This window comes from Leguminivora glycinivorella, chromosome 2 (assembly GCF_023078275.1).
Source record: "Leguminivora glycinivorella isolate SPB_JAAS2020 chromosome 2, LegGlyc_1.1, whole genome shotgun sequence".
Taxonomy (NCBI): domain Eukaryota; kingdom Metazoa; phylum Arthropoda; class Insecta; order Lepidoptera; family Tortricidae; genus Leguminivora; species Leguminivora glycinivorella.
The window spans coordinates 664,880-680,987 of NC_062972.1; the positions used below are offsets into that span (position 1 = coordinate 664,880).

General features: G+C 35.4%; 1 protein-coding gene across 1 annotated transcript in view; it reads right to left on the minus strand.

Moving 5' to 3' along the window:
* The window catches only part of LOC125236179 (pro-resilin), a 30,784-nt gene extending 19,457 nt beyond the window's left edge, over positions 1-11,327 (minus strand). The window contains exons 1-2 of the mRNA XM_048142899.1: positions 11,257-11,327; positions 9,694-9,733 (exon numbers count right to left, since the gene is read on the minus strand). Coding sequence (XP_047998856.1) covers positions 9,694-9,714 — 21 coding nt within the window. The 5' untranslated portion in view covers positions 9,715-9,733; positions 11,257-11,327. The remainder of the gene's footprint in view (positions 1-9,693; positions 9,734-11,256) is intronic.
* Between the last annotated feature and the right edge of the window lie 4,781 nt (positions 11,328-16,108).

Consider the following 16,108-nt stretch of genomic DNA (forward strand, 5'->3'; position numbering starts at 1 on the left):
TGTTTTAATTTCATTCAACATTGTGGAGTGATAAATGGAAAATTACAAAACTTTTGAAGAGTTTTTTTTTTCTCTACGAATAATAGTTATGCAGAAACATGCAGAAACGAACAGCATATTCACAAATCTCTTCTATCTTTACAAGTCAGAATATTGTTATCTACTCTTGAACAATGTTAAAAACTTTGACTATATATCCCGATTATTTTTAATGTACTTTAAGCACACAAATTTGCCAGTTTTGATTGTACTTAGTTTCGTGTCAAGTGATTACGTTGCGAAACCATAATTTAAAAATCTTCAAGCAAGTTTGCGGTCAATGTCTTGCCGAGAAAGTCCTTGATGATAACTATTTAATAAGAGCGTCTTGGCCACACTCGGGCCTTGGACGGAACTTTGAATTGCTTTGCTTTGGTTTGTTTTATCTGATGATGTTGGCGCTTAAAATAGTGTGCAGAACGATGTGAACTTTAAAGCCCATTAGAAAAAATTGTTTTTGGGACCAAATAGCAGATTTGAACTCCTTGGAAGATAATTAAACAGTTGGAAAAAAATCTGCACTATTGCAAACAATTTAAAAGTTTCAAAACGCGAACGATTTTAAATATATGTAATATTCTAATATTTCTAATCTACTTCCTCGTCTAGAAATCTGAATTCTAGAACACTTAAACCCATAGAAGCCTCAAAACATCTGAATAATACGTGATATAACACCACGTGACCGCCATTTCCCACAGCGAAAGTAAAAGCATGTTCCACTTACTTTCAACACAACGATGGCGTGCGCGATGTCCATTACCAATTCTTTAAGCAAACGCTCAAGTGTATGACCAAGTAAACCAGCAACGCACGTGGTACACTCCGATAAGATCGCGGTTACGTAAAAGTTGTAATCAGAGTGCAAATGAGGTGACGTGAACTATGACCCAGAGGTGGCCTGGATACGGATGGTATTCTGTGCTTTTTACTAGAGTAAAAGGGTAACATGTAATGGATAGGTCAAGTTCTGAATAATTCCTTTGTCGATAGTTATTGATTATGATTAGGGAGTTTGGTTGTTAAAAGTTCAATACGATAGTTTTGCAGAGGCATTGAATTGAGAACTGCCTTTAGAGGAAGTTATGTAACACTAAGAGTAATAAGTCCAAGTTTAGTCACATATGTAATATCAAGTGTTAGGTTAGGTCATGTACTCACTATCATTAGAATAATATACCTATTATGTAATTTTTATTTCTCTGATGAGCTACCACAAATGGTTATGTACATACTCACATTATAACAACTAAGTATGTTTGATGTATTGTAAATGTCGACATCGATGACAGTCTCCATACATTTGCCTGTCGATTAACAATGCCAGTTTTTCCTAGACATAATAATCATAATCAGCTCATACCAGCCAGATTACCCGCAAAAGAACTAGGGAACAACATGTCAAGATAGTAAACTCTTATGTACAAGAAAGTAGAAATGTTCATTAATAGAGCAGACGACAAAGAATCTCACGGGTTTTGTACTTTCCCGGACTTTGGTGGAAAAGCGGAAATTGGCAGCAGTTTGTGAAGAGGAAACAATCTGTTTGGAAGTGCTTATAGGAACGTAATTGGTGTATTGAACGATTTTGTTGGCAGAAAATTGGAAAAGTATTGATAAAAGTGTACTTCAAAACAGAATACTCGTAGTAGAGTGTTGTCTTATTATGCGCACGAGTGTAATTAACGCGAGTACCGCAGTTTAGACATCTAGCCATTTGCATATTTTAGGAGAACGTAAAATATTTGAGTAGGTAATTGTAAATTTAAAAATATTGAAATAAGCTTGGATCAGAGTTCTAATTTTATAAATACCTATTCAAATTGAATTAGATAACTCTTAAACTTTCTCATGAATTTACTAGAATTGAATTGTGCAAGTAAACAAAAATTAATTGAAAGAACTGAATTTTCAAGTTTTTAGAATAGTTTATTAAATTAATTATCATCATCTATGTAGGTCGGTGCAAACAAGCATGCAACCCTCCGGATTCCGGATGATAAGTAGTCGCTGCACCTCTGCTCTGGGGCCCATTTCTCGAAGCTACAAGTTACAATTTACAAGTGGTAGTCAATGTATGACAAGTTGGAAAGAGATTTCCGCTTGTAACATTCAGGTTTGAGAATTGGACCCTGGATGCTTGCAACTTCCGATTTTTTACAGTGCACACTTCTGTTTTGAAATGCCCCACAACTTGTGGGCCACAAGTACCCACTCGAAAGAAAATAATGGCTGCATAATGCTTTTATGTTCACTTAAACTCTGTTAAAGAGCTTCGAAATATGATTAACGAGTGTAGTGTCAAGTGTCACTTCTGTTAGCTTAACCTGTAAGTGTTCAGTAATAACCATTACCAGACATTACGCTGTCCCGACGTAACCATACAATGACCTTACTCACGAGAAAAACGTCCTAAAACACTAAAGAGTTTGGTGATTTTTTAAACATTTATGTTTGGAAGTCGTAGAGTAAGTCTGTTTAGCGCTCTACTTAAGATTTAGGTAAATTGCCTACATTTGCATGTGTTGGCTGAATTTGTTTAACTTTCTAATGGTTTAAGGGATTAGCGAACATGTGTAAATCGAGGTATGTGAAATATAATAGGTATGTAGTTTGTGGATTAGTTTGCTAGGTTTTATTTTTTATTTATATTTTTAGTTTATGTCAAAATATTTTAAGGGAAACTAATAAAATAAAGGAAGAAGAAGAAAAATTGTTAGGTACATATCATACAAAAGTCACAAAAGAATGATCCCAACGCGTCGGGAGTCGGGACTGAAAGTCGCACGATCTGACGGCTATGCTACCAACGTTTCATATACCTATTAACTAACATATACAATATATACATATAACTAATAGCCTTTGCGAAAAGAAAAGTGTCACGGAATGCATCGTAGGTACGCCACAAAATTCCACGACTCTTCTCATTCCAAACAGACTATAACTAATGGAAATGTGTGTTACAAGTTATACATAATAGCAATAATAAAATACGCGTTGATTTACTCAAGGTAGCAGACGATAATCAAAAAAAGTGAATTAATCACAAGAGTAAGTATTCAGTTTCTCACGGCATGTCAGCCGATTGTGCAATGAGAGCACTTCTTCGGCAGATTTCTGTGCGGCTGATACGCCGATTTCATTGTGCACAACTGTGATACCTCCATCTAAATGACGATATTTTTTAAAGCGATATTAATCTTATGATTCTAAAATTCTCGTGAGATTCAAACTTATTTAAAACGCTTTGACATTAAGTTTAAATAGGTATCTAAATTGTATGCACCATAAGGGTGAAACGGTACTACACGATAAATGCATGTACATATGTTTTAGATTTTTATAATTAGGCAAAGTTCTTCTTACATACAAAAATGTTTCTGATGCTCGAATAGAACACCTTAAGGAATTAAAAAATGTCGAGCATTTATTCGATTACGTGAAGAATTCGTTTAAATAATTTAATCGATAATAATATGATATGACAGGAGAAAATGAATGTTTTGCAATTAGAAACAGAAACATATGACTAATATGTTAAAAGACCAAGCTCTGAGGGTTCAAGACCGGATTTAAACCGGCATCCTCAACTTTCCCGGCTAAGGACGTAACCTCTAGGCCACTCGGTCATTGGGTACATACTTTCTACTTTTATACATAAAGTGTCAAAAGACAGAATGAACCTTTTATAAATTGTCATACTTAACAGGGAGCTAAGGTGTATTTGACCAACATATATTACCTACAGTTCGCATGATGGTAAGGGATAACTACCGTCCATCGACACCCTCCTCCCCTCCCCTTTCTCCTTTTATAAGCCTACAACCAAGGCTCACATATTCACTGTACCAGTAAACAATTTTAGCATTGTTAATGCTAACTTTGTTTTTATCATGATGTTTAGGTACATAATTAATGTATATTCACTTGAAGTTGAATTATCTTTGGTCAAACCGCTAGTACTTTTTATCCTTTCTAATACATATTTTGTAATCTCACGCACGTTACGCGACATCACACAATGCACGCCATTTGTTTTATCGTCCGCGCGTCGCTGCGCAGCCAATGGCGAAGAAAGCACGCGTGACATCGGCATGCGCTTGCGCCGACCTGGGTGGCTAGCCGAATGGCACAATCGCTCACGAAACGCTCACGAAACGAAGCGCTAGTAGATATCTATCTCTATCGCGCTTGCGTATTGGCGCGACAGAGCCAGCGGCGTATCGCTTTCGTTTGGCGTCGGAGAAATGCCATTCGGCTACGGGGCCTGTTCGGTAAAGTTCGGTTAGTTCCGCAGTGACGTAAGCGGAAGGACCTTGACCTTTTGGTTTTGGAAAAGTGGGACGTGGGGCTGGGAAGATGCGGCGCCCGCCTGGCACCCGCCAGAGACATTAATTATTGGACAAGTGACTACTGTCATTCATCATTGACTTATAAGGTTTGTTTATTATGTCGCTTGTAATAATTTTTGATGTAAATTTGAAGGACGATGAGATTGATGAGCATTGAACAGCTCTAAAAAAAGCCGCTTCATTTTGCCTGTCTGACTGACACTGATATTTTTACGGGAAGTAATTTTATTTCGCAATTTTGGAGTTGGTGCCATAATAAAAATTATTGCAGGTAACAAAGTAAGTAAACAGCCTGTAACTATGTCTATTATGAACTTCGTTAAGACTGGCCTACCAGCCAGTAAGAAGTGAGCGATTTGACGCTAGACAGGACTTAGGCAGGGAAAAACGCACGGATGAGTACTTTCAAATGGTAAAAACTGTTTAATAAACAATGTTGTATCTGAACTTAACCCATTCTTATTCCACTTATCCGTAGTTACATCTTGTAACATCTTCAAACACTGACGCAACGCTGACGTAACGAGTGACGCTTTTGTGACGCTCAGAGCAGAGCTTACGGCATGGCACTTGCCTTAAGCTCTTTGTTGTGGACTTTCGCCGGTAACGATCACACACATGTGTTTGTTGGGTTGTGAAATAGTTAATAGTTTCCTTTATGTAAAACGTAAATAATTTGAAAGAACTTTAAAGGCAAAAACCCTTCACATCATAATTTGTTAATAGTTCCCTTTATGTTAAAAGCAAATAATTCAAACGAACTTTAAATTACCTATCTGTTTACCCTAATGTTTAATTGCTAAATATCGTACCTAAGTTCTTCATTGAACAAGGAAAGAAGAACATAAAACTGGATTAAAATATTTATAAAGGTAGCAGCAGTCGTGGTTGTCCTAAGCGATCTCTTCCAGGCAACTTTTGAGTAGCAGGATGTAAAGAACAGAAAGTTTTTAAATGTAACAGGGGATGCACGAATGAATTTGATTGTCTTCGGTTAGGTGTATGGCAGAGAAAAATTACCATACAGTCAAGTGCAAAAATACGTATCGATTTTATCCGCTCAAAAATATGTACCGAGACCTTATTCCGCCGACATACTCGTAAAGTGCTATGGGACATATTTTTGATAAGTTGTACGCACCCATATTTTTACACTTGACTGTACATTCAGCTTCCACTACTGTCTACTGGGGAGTTCACTTCTTTATATAAATAGTATACAAACAGACACACACATGTCGCATATGGTTTTCTAGCTTGTCCCTATGTATTAAACTAGTAGGTAAGTGTGCCATTCTGAACAGTTCGAAACTAAGTTAGGAGCACACGTAAAATATTCGTTTTGCTCCACAGTCTAACTTCTGAGAAAAGAGGCAAATTTTAAACTGGGTTTATAAACTTCCAAGTAGTTTCCTCTTCTTTTGAGACAAGCACATTACAGACGAAAAGTTTTGATTGAAGTTTAATTTTAAAATGAACGCTGTAAAATGTTGACGAAAAGTTTTCTCTAGCGGAATCGTGTGAATTTACCGTTAGGTGCTATACTTAAATAAGAACAGAACCACTTTTGTGCTGTCCTTTTTAGGGTTCCGTAGTCATCTAGGAACCCTTATAGTTTCGCCATGTCTGTCTGTCCGTCCGTCCGTCCGTCCGTCCGTCCGCGGATAATCTCAGTAACCGTTAGCACTAGAAAGCTGAAATTTGGTACCAATATGTATATCAATCACGCCAACAAAGTGCAAAAATAAAAAATGGGAATAAATGTTTTATTAGGGTACCCCCCCTACATGCAAAGTGGGGGCTGATATTTTTTTTCATTCCAACCCCAACGTGTGATATATTGTTGGATAGGTATTTAAAAATGAATAAGGGTTTACTAAAATCATTTTTTGATAATGTTAATAGTTTCGGAAATAATCGCTCTTAAAGGAAAAAAAAGTGCGTCCCCCCCCTCTAACTTTTGAACCATATGTTTAAAAAATATGAAAAAAATCACCAAAGTAGAACTTTGTAAAGACTTTCTAGGAAAATTGTTTTGAACTTGATAGGTTCAGTAGTTTTTGAGAAAAATACGAAAAACTACGGAACCCTACACTGAGCGTGGCCCGACACGCTCTTGGCCGGTTTTTTATAAAAAGGGAAGTGTTATGTGCCAAAATCAGTCATAAATGAACAAACTAAGTATAATAAGGAAGCTATAGGATTTTTACATACATACGCATACACTATTAAGTATCATTAATCATTAAGTTTATGTTAAACAATGCTTAAAAGTTCGCTCACGCAATTAATGTAGAAAATACCGATTTGCATATTCTGCTGTTACTTATTCTATTAAAGTTTTTAGTAATGGATTTAAGACCTAATATCTACGCCATATGATACATAGTTGTGCACACACAATACATAATGAACGTAACGTAACATCATGTTACGGGAAGCTGTGAAACACAACGATCTCCAAATTGATTGTAAATAGTTTATTCACTCCTCACGTAGAATAACATTATCATTAGTAGAGTAACTTTGCTTGTTTAAAAATAAAATGACAACTAAGAATATTATTCATATCTTTATAGTTATTCAAATTTTTACATCTTTATTTTTTTTTCTTTTCTTTTTGTTTTTTTTTACATGTCAATATAGTATTGATACTCTGTTGGACAAAATTACTTAATGCATAAAACACTGTTATCTTTACAAAACAATTTCTTTTGTATATAAAGTATTTTAGCTTCGTAATTCTTATGTGCAATTAAGGAAACTATAGGTCTGGTTTTTTGTTGCTTATTTTCTGTTATTTAGATAGATAGATAAAAACTTTATTCATTTCCACAACATACATGGTTTAAATTACAAAACAATTAAGTACATGCAACTTAAAATTAAGGAAAAACAATCTATTCTAAAAAATCTAAACTAATAATGATACGACCATGTGTCGTGGCAGAGAATTGGCGCTGGCTCAGCATGAAAAATCTGATATTCTGCCAGAACCTTTTATAATTTCTTGTATATGACTGTTTGTTTCTAAATAAAGACCAAAAAAAATTCTGCAAATATGTTCCAAAAACTGATAACAGGGTTAATTTCGTGAAAGTTGTGACTTAGGAGTCTTATTTGCGAAAAAAATATTCATTCAAGATTTCGTGACAAGTCTCTGAGACCTTGTTAGAACGCACACTAAGATTAAATATTAGAAAAACTCACGAACCAAATAAATTACATATTTACAAGCTTCGAATGCTACAAACACGTGCTTCAAATAAAGATTGGAAGAAAGGAAAGAAGGCAGTGTAACAAACTAAACGCAAAACATCAGAAACCATGATGTTTCCACCATCGTGTTACAAGTTCTAATGTAATCCTCGTATCCATTATCACTTCATATGGTGGTGTCGCTCGATTTTATCACATCTGTCGAGACCACCGCAGTGTTGCGACACGAACGGCAATACACCAATAGTTTAGGGTAAAGCTGCAGTGGTTTATTAGACGGAGCGTTGAGCGGAGCGGATTGTCTATAAGTATATTTGATAGGTTGTGAAAAGAACCGGGGTGGTCAATGGAAATGCTGGGAAGGTGATCTCAAAAAAGTGGCAGGACCAGAATCAATTAGACCAGACCAGAAATCTTCCTTTTTACAAAGGTCTAAAAAGACAAAACATAAAAAAATGTGTATGTCAATGTCAATGTAGAAGCTTTTTTTTAATATCGTTTCACCACACCAACTGGTAAAGATCAATTTTGCTATTCGAAAACGGATAGCAACATTGCATTTTATCCACAAGAGTTCAAAGTAATTTCTTACAAATTTTAACATCAAGTTAAAATTTGTAAAAAATTACCTTGAGCTGGCTGGTAGAATTTAAATACAAATAATTTTGAATCATAAATATTGAATAGATTGCTGGATTTGATTTAAATTGATGTTCTATAGTCAGTATTTTGTTCGTGTTGGTCTGGTGAAAAATGTTGTGTTTCACTCGGTGGCAAAGTTTGTTTAACCTACGTGCCTTGAGACCCTCGCAACGCTCAAGATTCCACTTTTTGACCCACTTGCTACGCTCGTGGTTCAATATTGGCACGTGAGGTTAAACAACTACTTTGCCCCCTTGTAAAACAAATAACTATTGTCCCGCTTTGTTGCTCACCATAAGGTCCCTTTGACATAATATTTGTATATGTATAAAGTGAGATTTTTAACCAGACACATATTTTTTCAATTCTTTGCAAAGAGAAGACGAAATAACATATAGATACTAAATTGACGCTCACGGGACATCCGCCAAACGCTTTTATTGTAAAGCCATCTGTATTGCAGCAGAAAAATGGGGACATACGATAATGCATCCATTTTGCATGTGAAAAGTGACAAACCGTGTCGAATAGTACAAAGAGAGAATTGGGAGCGCTGAATCATCTTATAACTAGGTGAATGCGAATATCATAAGCGTCTGCTTGGCTATGCCGTCTGCTATTGTTACGTGAGGACCCGCTAAACGGTTTTAAACAAGATGTTGCATCAAACGCCTGGGTATCATGACGAGGAGTTGTTTATGGGAATCTGTGGGTTTCTTGGAAATGAAGTTGGTACGGAATATCGTTTGATTCGCTTTTATGCTGTTACAAGATCAAATTACACCACAACAAGACCTAAATCTTTGGCCGACTAAATTATTGAATTATATAAACCAAAATACCAAATCTCGTCAATATGGTTGGAATAAACATAAAATTAAGTGCTAGGCGGTCATTTTCCGTATTTTCACTTTTAGTTTCAATGCGAAAATTTGGTTGCATTCGTATCTAAACTATAAACTGTTATTGTTGGTATCAAGTTGCCTATCAGAGAGACGGGCATACCGGAGATCATAATAGAAAGATTTTAAAATGAATATCATGTTTGATTAACGCAACGTTTTTTAGCTTTGTATATTTCAATTACGAGAAAAAAAATTTACCTAAAAAAATTATATTAAAAATGGCAACGAAAAAAAAAATGTTATCTTTATAAAATATTACAGTTATAAAGTTAAGTAAGTTCTGATTAGATTTCACAGTAAGTAATCCATTCACTTAGGTATGATACTTATCAGATGAATAATCATAGTTAGGTACAGTCAGTCAAAAAAGTGGTTTACCACATTTCGACCTTACCTATGTGTTTCAAATAGAGTCGAAAAGTGGTAAACCACTTTCTTGGCTGACCGTACTTGTACAATGTAATGTATCCCTCACAATTAAAATGTATGTTATCAACATAAATAAATAAATAAATAAGTTTGTTTGTACTTACGATTGTCTTTATATGCACCATCTTGAAGAGCGGACGGCGTCTGCGAAAGATACATTTTAGGATTTAAAACACTATGTTTAAATGGAACATTCATCGGATTTACTAACCTCTATAGCAATCATTACTTTTATATAAATGTCATGAATTAAGCCAAAATCTTAAAGACTTTAAATTGATTTAGATCGACTGGATAAACTAGACACTGGTCTTCGAACTCTTCGAGTTTAAGTTTCTTGATTTTATGTTGATTAAGTTTTACTTATTTGTCGATGTAATGTTTTCGACACTATTGTTTCGTTTCATATGTAGAATTAGATTAGTATGAATTTTCTCTCATTTATTTTTTGAGCTTGTATAAACAGAGTCACAATCATCGGATACTTAAAAACATCTAATAACCTCATTGTTCTACTAATAAAAAACTTGGTAACGTATATTTACTTTGAAACACATTGATACACATTTTTTTTCGCTTTATTATTATAAAAACTTTTTCTGCTTTTTATTATAATAACCAATACTTTTTATTGTATTAACAGTTTCTGCTTCGAGCTTTGTTCTGTCATTTTCGAGTATACTTTTACCAGTTTTGATATGATGCGTTATAATTGGATTTATAAAAAAAAAACATGAGTTTAATGTGTATAGTTAATTTAGTAAGTAAACATTTAATCTTGGTTGATTTCTGTTTACATGTAGTTGCCATGGCACTACAAAATGTTTCGGATTGGAAGCTACAATGACATCAGCATTATTACAACAATAATCTCGACGCCGCAACTTATTTGCGGAATCCGAGATTTCACCGCACGACTTGCTTATTAACTAACAAAACATAGTTATTCAACTATAATCATTTGATTTAATTAAGGGAAAATTTACATTGTATTTGGATTACAGTAACATTTTTTTTGTTATGTTTTTCCTGTTTTCTGTTCAATATGTTTTGCAGAATTAGATTGTAGCATACACATAAAAATTACTTAGAAATAGTTCAATTTGGTTTCCAGCATATTTTTAAATAATTAAAATTCAACTTCTTGATGATCTGATCTTATCCGTTATAATGCACTTTTTTTATAGATGTCAGTAGATAGTAGATAGATGCGCACGATATTCCCTATTGTCTTCTAGAATCTAGATCACAAAAGTATGAATTATGGGAAAGCATTGGATATATAAATCACTTTCACTATAGTTGGCTGTCATTGTGCACATTCTATTGATGAGTTTCCAATGTGTTTGAGACATTGTTCGTTATTTCTACTGGAGGTTCGTTTTTGTTTTCATTGCAGTTGGCACTTAAAGCACGACAACTTTTGTTAAAAAGGGATACCGCAAGATTTAAAGTTTTATTTATATACTTAGCCAGTTTTCAAATTTTAATTTATTTTCACTGAACTGTGTCGCGCTTCACACAACTTTAAATAATTGAAACGGTTTTTATATCTATTTCTTTTAAGTCTGCTTGTTTATAATTTTCTAACTTTTCTAAATCCTATGAATACGTTACACAAAACTTAAAATCAAACTTCGATCCACAGTCCGATCCACGCAACTCACCGGCGTCACACGAGCGGCGTTCGCTCAAACTTGGCTGTCAAACCTGCGCGTACGCACTGCGCGGACGGCGCGCGCATCTCTCTATATACGCGACCCCCTCTCGTCTTCACCGACAGGGCCATCTTTTTGACAAATTGTCATATACTTTTTTAATATTTAGGATGATTTTTGACAGTTTTATGAAGAAATCAATGTTATTAGGAAAGTTCTGGAATATTAAAAAAGATTTTTTTTTCTGAATTGAAACAAGGTATAATCACGATGGTTAAAATTTGATTAACCAATAAAATTGCAAATCGTACTGTAGGTCCATATGATCCAAAACAATCATTCTTATATTACTTTGAAACAGAACATGAATAAAATTCATTATATTATTAAAAAAATATTATTTACATGTCAACATCTAAGAATAAATTAATATGTATTTAGCAGCAATTCATAGCATTATTTTGAATAGATAATAAAATTAATATCTATAGTCAATAGGGCATTTGCGCGAAAAAAGATTTTTCTAAAATAGATAAATTTAATGTTTTTCCTACTCAGGGTTACGAGCCCTTTTCATCCTACTAGGCGGACAAAAGCGTCCCAAATTTGTTTTTTCCACTTCGTTACCATTTTTCAAACACTTCGTACAGCGGTTACAAATTTTGGGACCATTTTTTTGTCTCTTGTTTTTTGTTGCTCGTGGCTCGTGATTCTTAGTGGGAAAAACATAAAATTTACCTACCTTAGAAAAATTTTTTTTGATGATTGTTTTCACGAAAATACATAATACAATTTCTGGCAGAAATCATAAATTATTATTATTTTCTGATATTTTTACGTGAATCAGATTTATGAAAAAAATATAGTGGACAGAGGGCGCTACGAGTCCTTGTATAGATTACTCATATGAGAGATAATTTCGACCTCGACAGCTGTGACCTGGGTGGCCGAGCGGATTAAGAGGCATTTCCCGCGATTGGAAAGTCTGGTTCGATTCCAGCCTCAGGCACCGGAGGACTTGGTCACTTTTTCTTTCATATGTGTAATTTATTTCGGTTTTAATTTAAAAAAATATAGTGTCTAAACGTTGCGTATTTCCTGATCAACTGCCAAAGTAAGGGTTCGATAACCTCAGCGTTAACAGTGGCATGCGGTGTCATTAAAAATAATGACAGTGCCATGTTGAAATAATAAATTTTCAGACCCCTTATTTTCATATCCGGATAGTAAATTTTTTCTGAAGGGTCTGAGCTTTCCATGCCTCCAAAAATGTCTGAATCCATAGCAAAATCAAAATTCCCCAAATTTACAAAAATGATTCACTGTCCTTGTGGAATGCGATCGGTCCCTTTAGGCGGAGTACGTCATTTTATTTACCAGTCACTTTCTGGTTAGGTCACGTTCTGAAGACGCCACTTTCTGTGGACGTCACATTCTAAGGAGGCCACTTTTTGAGAGCGTCACGTTCCGAGAATGTCACTTTCTTAGATTGCCACTTTCTGAGGTCGTTACTTTCCGTGTTCACCACTTTCTGAGTTTGCCACTTTCGGATTTCGCCACTTTCTGACTTTGTCACGTTCTGGGTTCGACACTTTATGAGTTTGCCTCTTTCTGATTTCGCCACTTTCTGACTTTGTCACTTTCTGATTTCGTCACTTTTAGGTACCTACAAGAAGTTTATTTTATTTTTCTTAAAACTGCGTCAACCTTTTATGGTGTTTATAAAAAGTTGCTAAGATATTTGGAATTGCACATAATTATTTGGAATAGAAATACGAAATACTAAGTACAAATACCTTTATTGTCAACTCGAAAACGTATTGATTTTTTTGGCAACCTAACCACTGACGTGCCACCAATCCGCCCGCTGTGCGACGTATGCTTATGATGAATAAATAAAAACTGTTATAAATTGGAAAATTATGCGTTTATATTTTTTAATAATTAGGTTGTAATAATAGTAATAATTAAGCACATAAATGCAACCTACAATGTGAAGATAATAAAATAATGCGTAATATTTTTAGTTAGTAACATTTAGGACGCGATCGCACGACGCGACGAACTCGGAGTAGTGTGCGTGTCTACTGTCTATTACGCATACATACAGCGAGCCAAGCCACGCCGCTCTAAATATCTAATCTGTACAAGCTAAAAGGTTGGCGCAGCCTTAAGAAAAATAAAATAAACTTCTTGTAGATACCTAAAAGTGACGAAATCAGAAAGTGACATAGTCAGAAAGTGGCGAAGTCAGAAAGAGCAAACTCATAAAGTGACGAACCCAGAACGTGACAAAGTCAGAAAGTGGCGAACTCAGAAAGTGACGAACTCAGAAAGTGACGAACTCAGAAAGTGGCGAACTCAGAAAGTGACGAACTCAGAAAGTGGCAATCTAAGAAAGTGACATTCTCAGAACGTGACGCTCTAAGAAAGTGGCGTCCTCAGAACGTGGCATCCACAGAAAGTGGCGTCATCAGAACGTGACCTAACCAGAAAGTGACTAGTAAAGAAAATGACGTACTCCGCCTAAAGGGATCGGTCGCCGGTTACCGGATCTGGACCTTTCGTAATTTAAATTTGCATCTAGAAGTGCAAAGTGCCTAGGCCATGGTTTGAATACAGACTTACAGGGTAATGGCAAAATCAAAAAAAAAATCAAAATAATTTATTCAGCAAATAGGCCACAGGGGCACTTTTACACGTCACATGTACATATTTAGAAAATATTTAAAATTGAATTGAAATTACAATTGATACGGGCGAATCAAAGGTTTTAATAATTTTCCCCTCACTAGCTCTGAAACACGTGTTTTGTCCTTTAATACCAGCGGGTAAAAACGCATTTTATCCACTAGTGGGTAAAGTAATTTGACCTTGAACAAAGTCAAATTAATTGGTTTAAAATTGATAAAAGTAGGTGAATCTAGTAATAAAGATGATTTACCACCTGTGGAACTACTGGAAGCAGTGATAATCGCATTTTTTGCGTTGTAGTTTCCTCGCTATAGTGAGGGGAAAAGTTTTGTGTTACACTCGGGTGCAAATGTATTTTACTTCTCGTGTGTTAAAAAACTCGCAAGTTCAGGATTCTATTCTAGAACCACTCGCTTCGCTCGTGGTTCAACTATAAAATCCTTTCACTTGCTCGTTTTTCAATTCCACACTCGGCGTTAAAATACAACTTTGCCCCCTTGTATAACAAATAACTATTACTTCGAAAGCACGAGAGTTTCGCACTCTGGCTTTAGCCAAAAACACGTCAACTAAGAATTTTTCTTTGCGCTTACTTTAATTATGTCATCTAGCTATTAAACACAAATTAAATATGAAAAATTGCAATCAACAACGCGAAAACGTTCAGAGGTCAATGAACCTTGGTCCTAATGAGATTAGCGGGCTCATATGCACTAGCAATTGGAACACACATGACCTATCCTACTTTTGACCAGGGTCCTAAATGTAGTACAGAAGCCCCAATCGAGTATTCACTTCTTACCAGCTTCATAGAGTTCAAAATTAAGCCACCAAGTGTAGAAATACAGTCGCCAGGAGGTTATGGAGATCGAAGGCTAGCTTTGGAATGTGTAATGATTTTAATGACGAGTATTGTTTTACTGTGAATTACGAGCTGACCTACATTCTCACCCGACTTTAGAAAGGATGAGGATCGCCGTTAATTTTTGTATGTACAGTCAGCCAAGAAAGTGGTTTACAACTTTTCGACCTTATGTGTTTGAAATAGAGTCGAAAAGTGGTAAATCACTTTCTTGGCTGACTGTACCTAAAGTGTAAATGTCAAAAGGCTATTCATGATACGGCTGCTGTGTGGATGTGTTTTTAACCCCCGACGCAAAAACGACGGGGTGTTATAAGTTTGACGTCTGTCTGTCTGTCCGTGTGTGTGTCTGTCTGTGGTATCGTAGCTCCCGAACGGATGAACCGATTTAGATTTAGTTTTTTTTGTCTGAAAGCTGAGTTAGTCGAGTGTTCTTAGCCATATTTCATGAAAATCGGTCTACTATGTCGCGGTCGTGGTTAGGTTATTAAGCATTTTACTCCATAACGTCACGGAAAATAACATTGATTGTACGCAGAGTATTTGATACCCCGGACCAGTAGCTTTACCGTCCTATTAAAGGAGGATAAAGCCTGCCCCAAAAGAGATTGCCACTCCGGGTCATGGTCTGTTCGCTATAGGGTAAATTCAGGAGAAAGTATATAGCGTTCGTAAAGAGTTACTAGAACCAAAAAATTATTAATTTTAATCATAAACATTTTTTCTTTTTTAATTATAATATATTTTCCGTGAAATTTACGCTATCGAGTAACGTATTCTAAAACGTTAGTATCTCATGGTAGAGGCTCTGATTCATAGAAGTTTAAGGGTTAAACGAACCATCAGTAATCGTAAGTACGTTAATTAAATGTTTATTTTATGGCAAATGTCAGGACACTACAGAGTTATGGTAATAAGTCCGCAAAGTCCGTTTATCGCGATCGGTGTAACTGACTCTTAAAATTATTTTAATTTGATTGCAGAACGTTATTCGAATTTATTTCGAATTATGCTGTCAGATAATACATAAACCATAATTAAAATAATTCTTATTATTGGGCAATATATCTTAATGATTACGCTCCGGCTGTGGAAGTTTCGAATGGTTCGGCAACGCGCATGTGCACATGCGCATGTGCGCCTTGAGTTGCAGGCGTCCATAGGTTACGTTGACCGCTTTCCATCGTGTGGGCCGTAGGTATACCTGTTTGCCACCGACGTGGTATAAAAAAACAATATTACTTAATATTATCATTTAGATATTATTAATGAAGTTTTTTATTAGATTTGTTATGAGTATATATG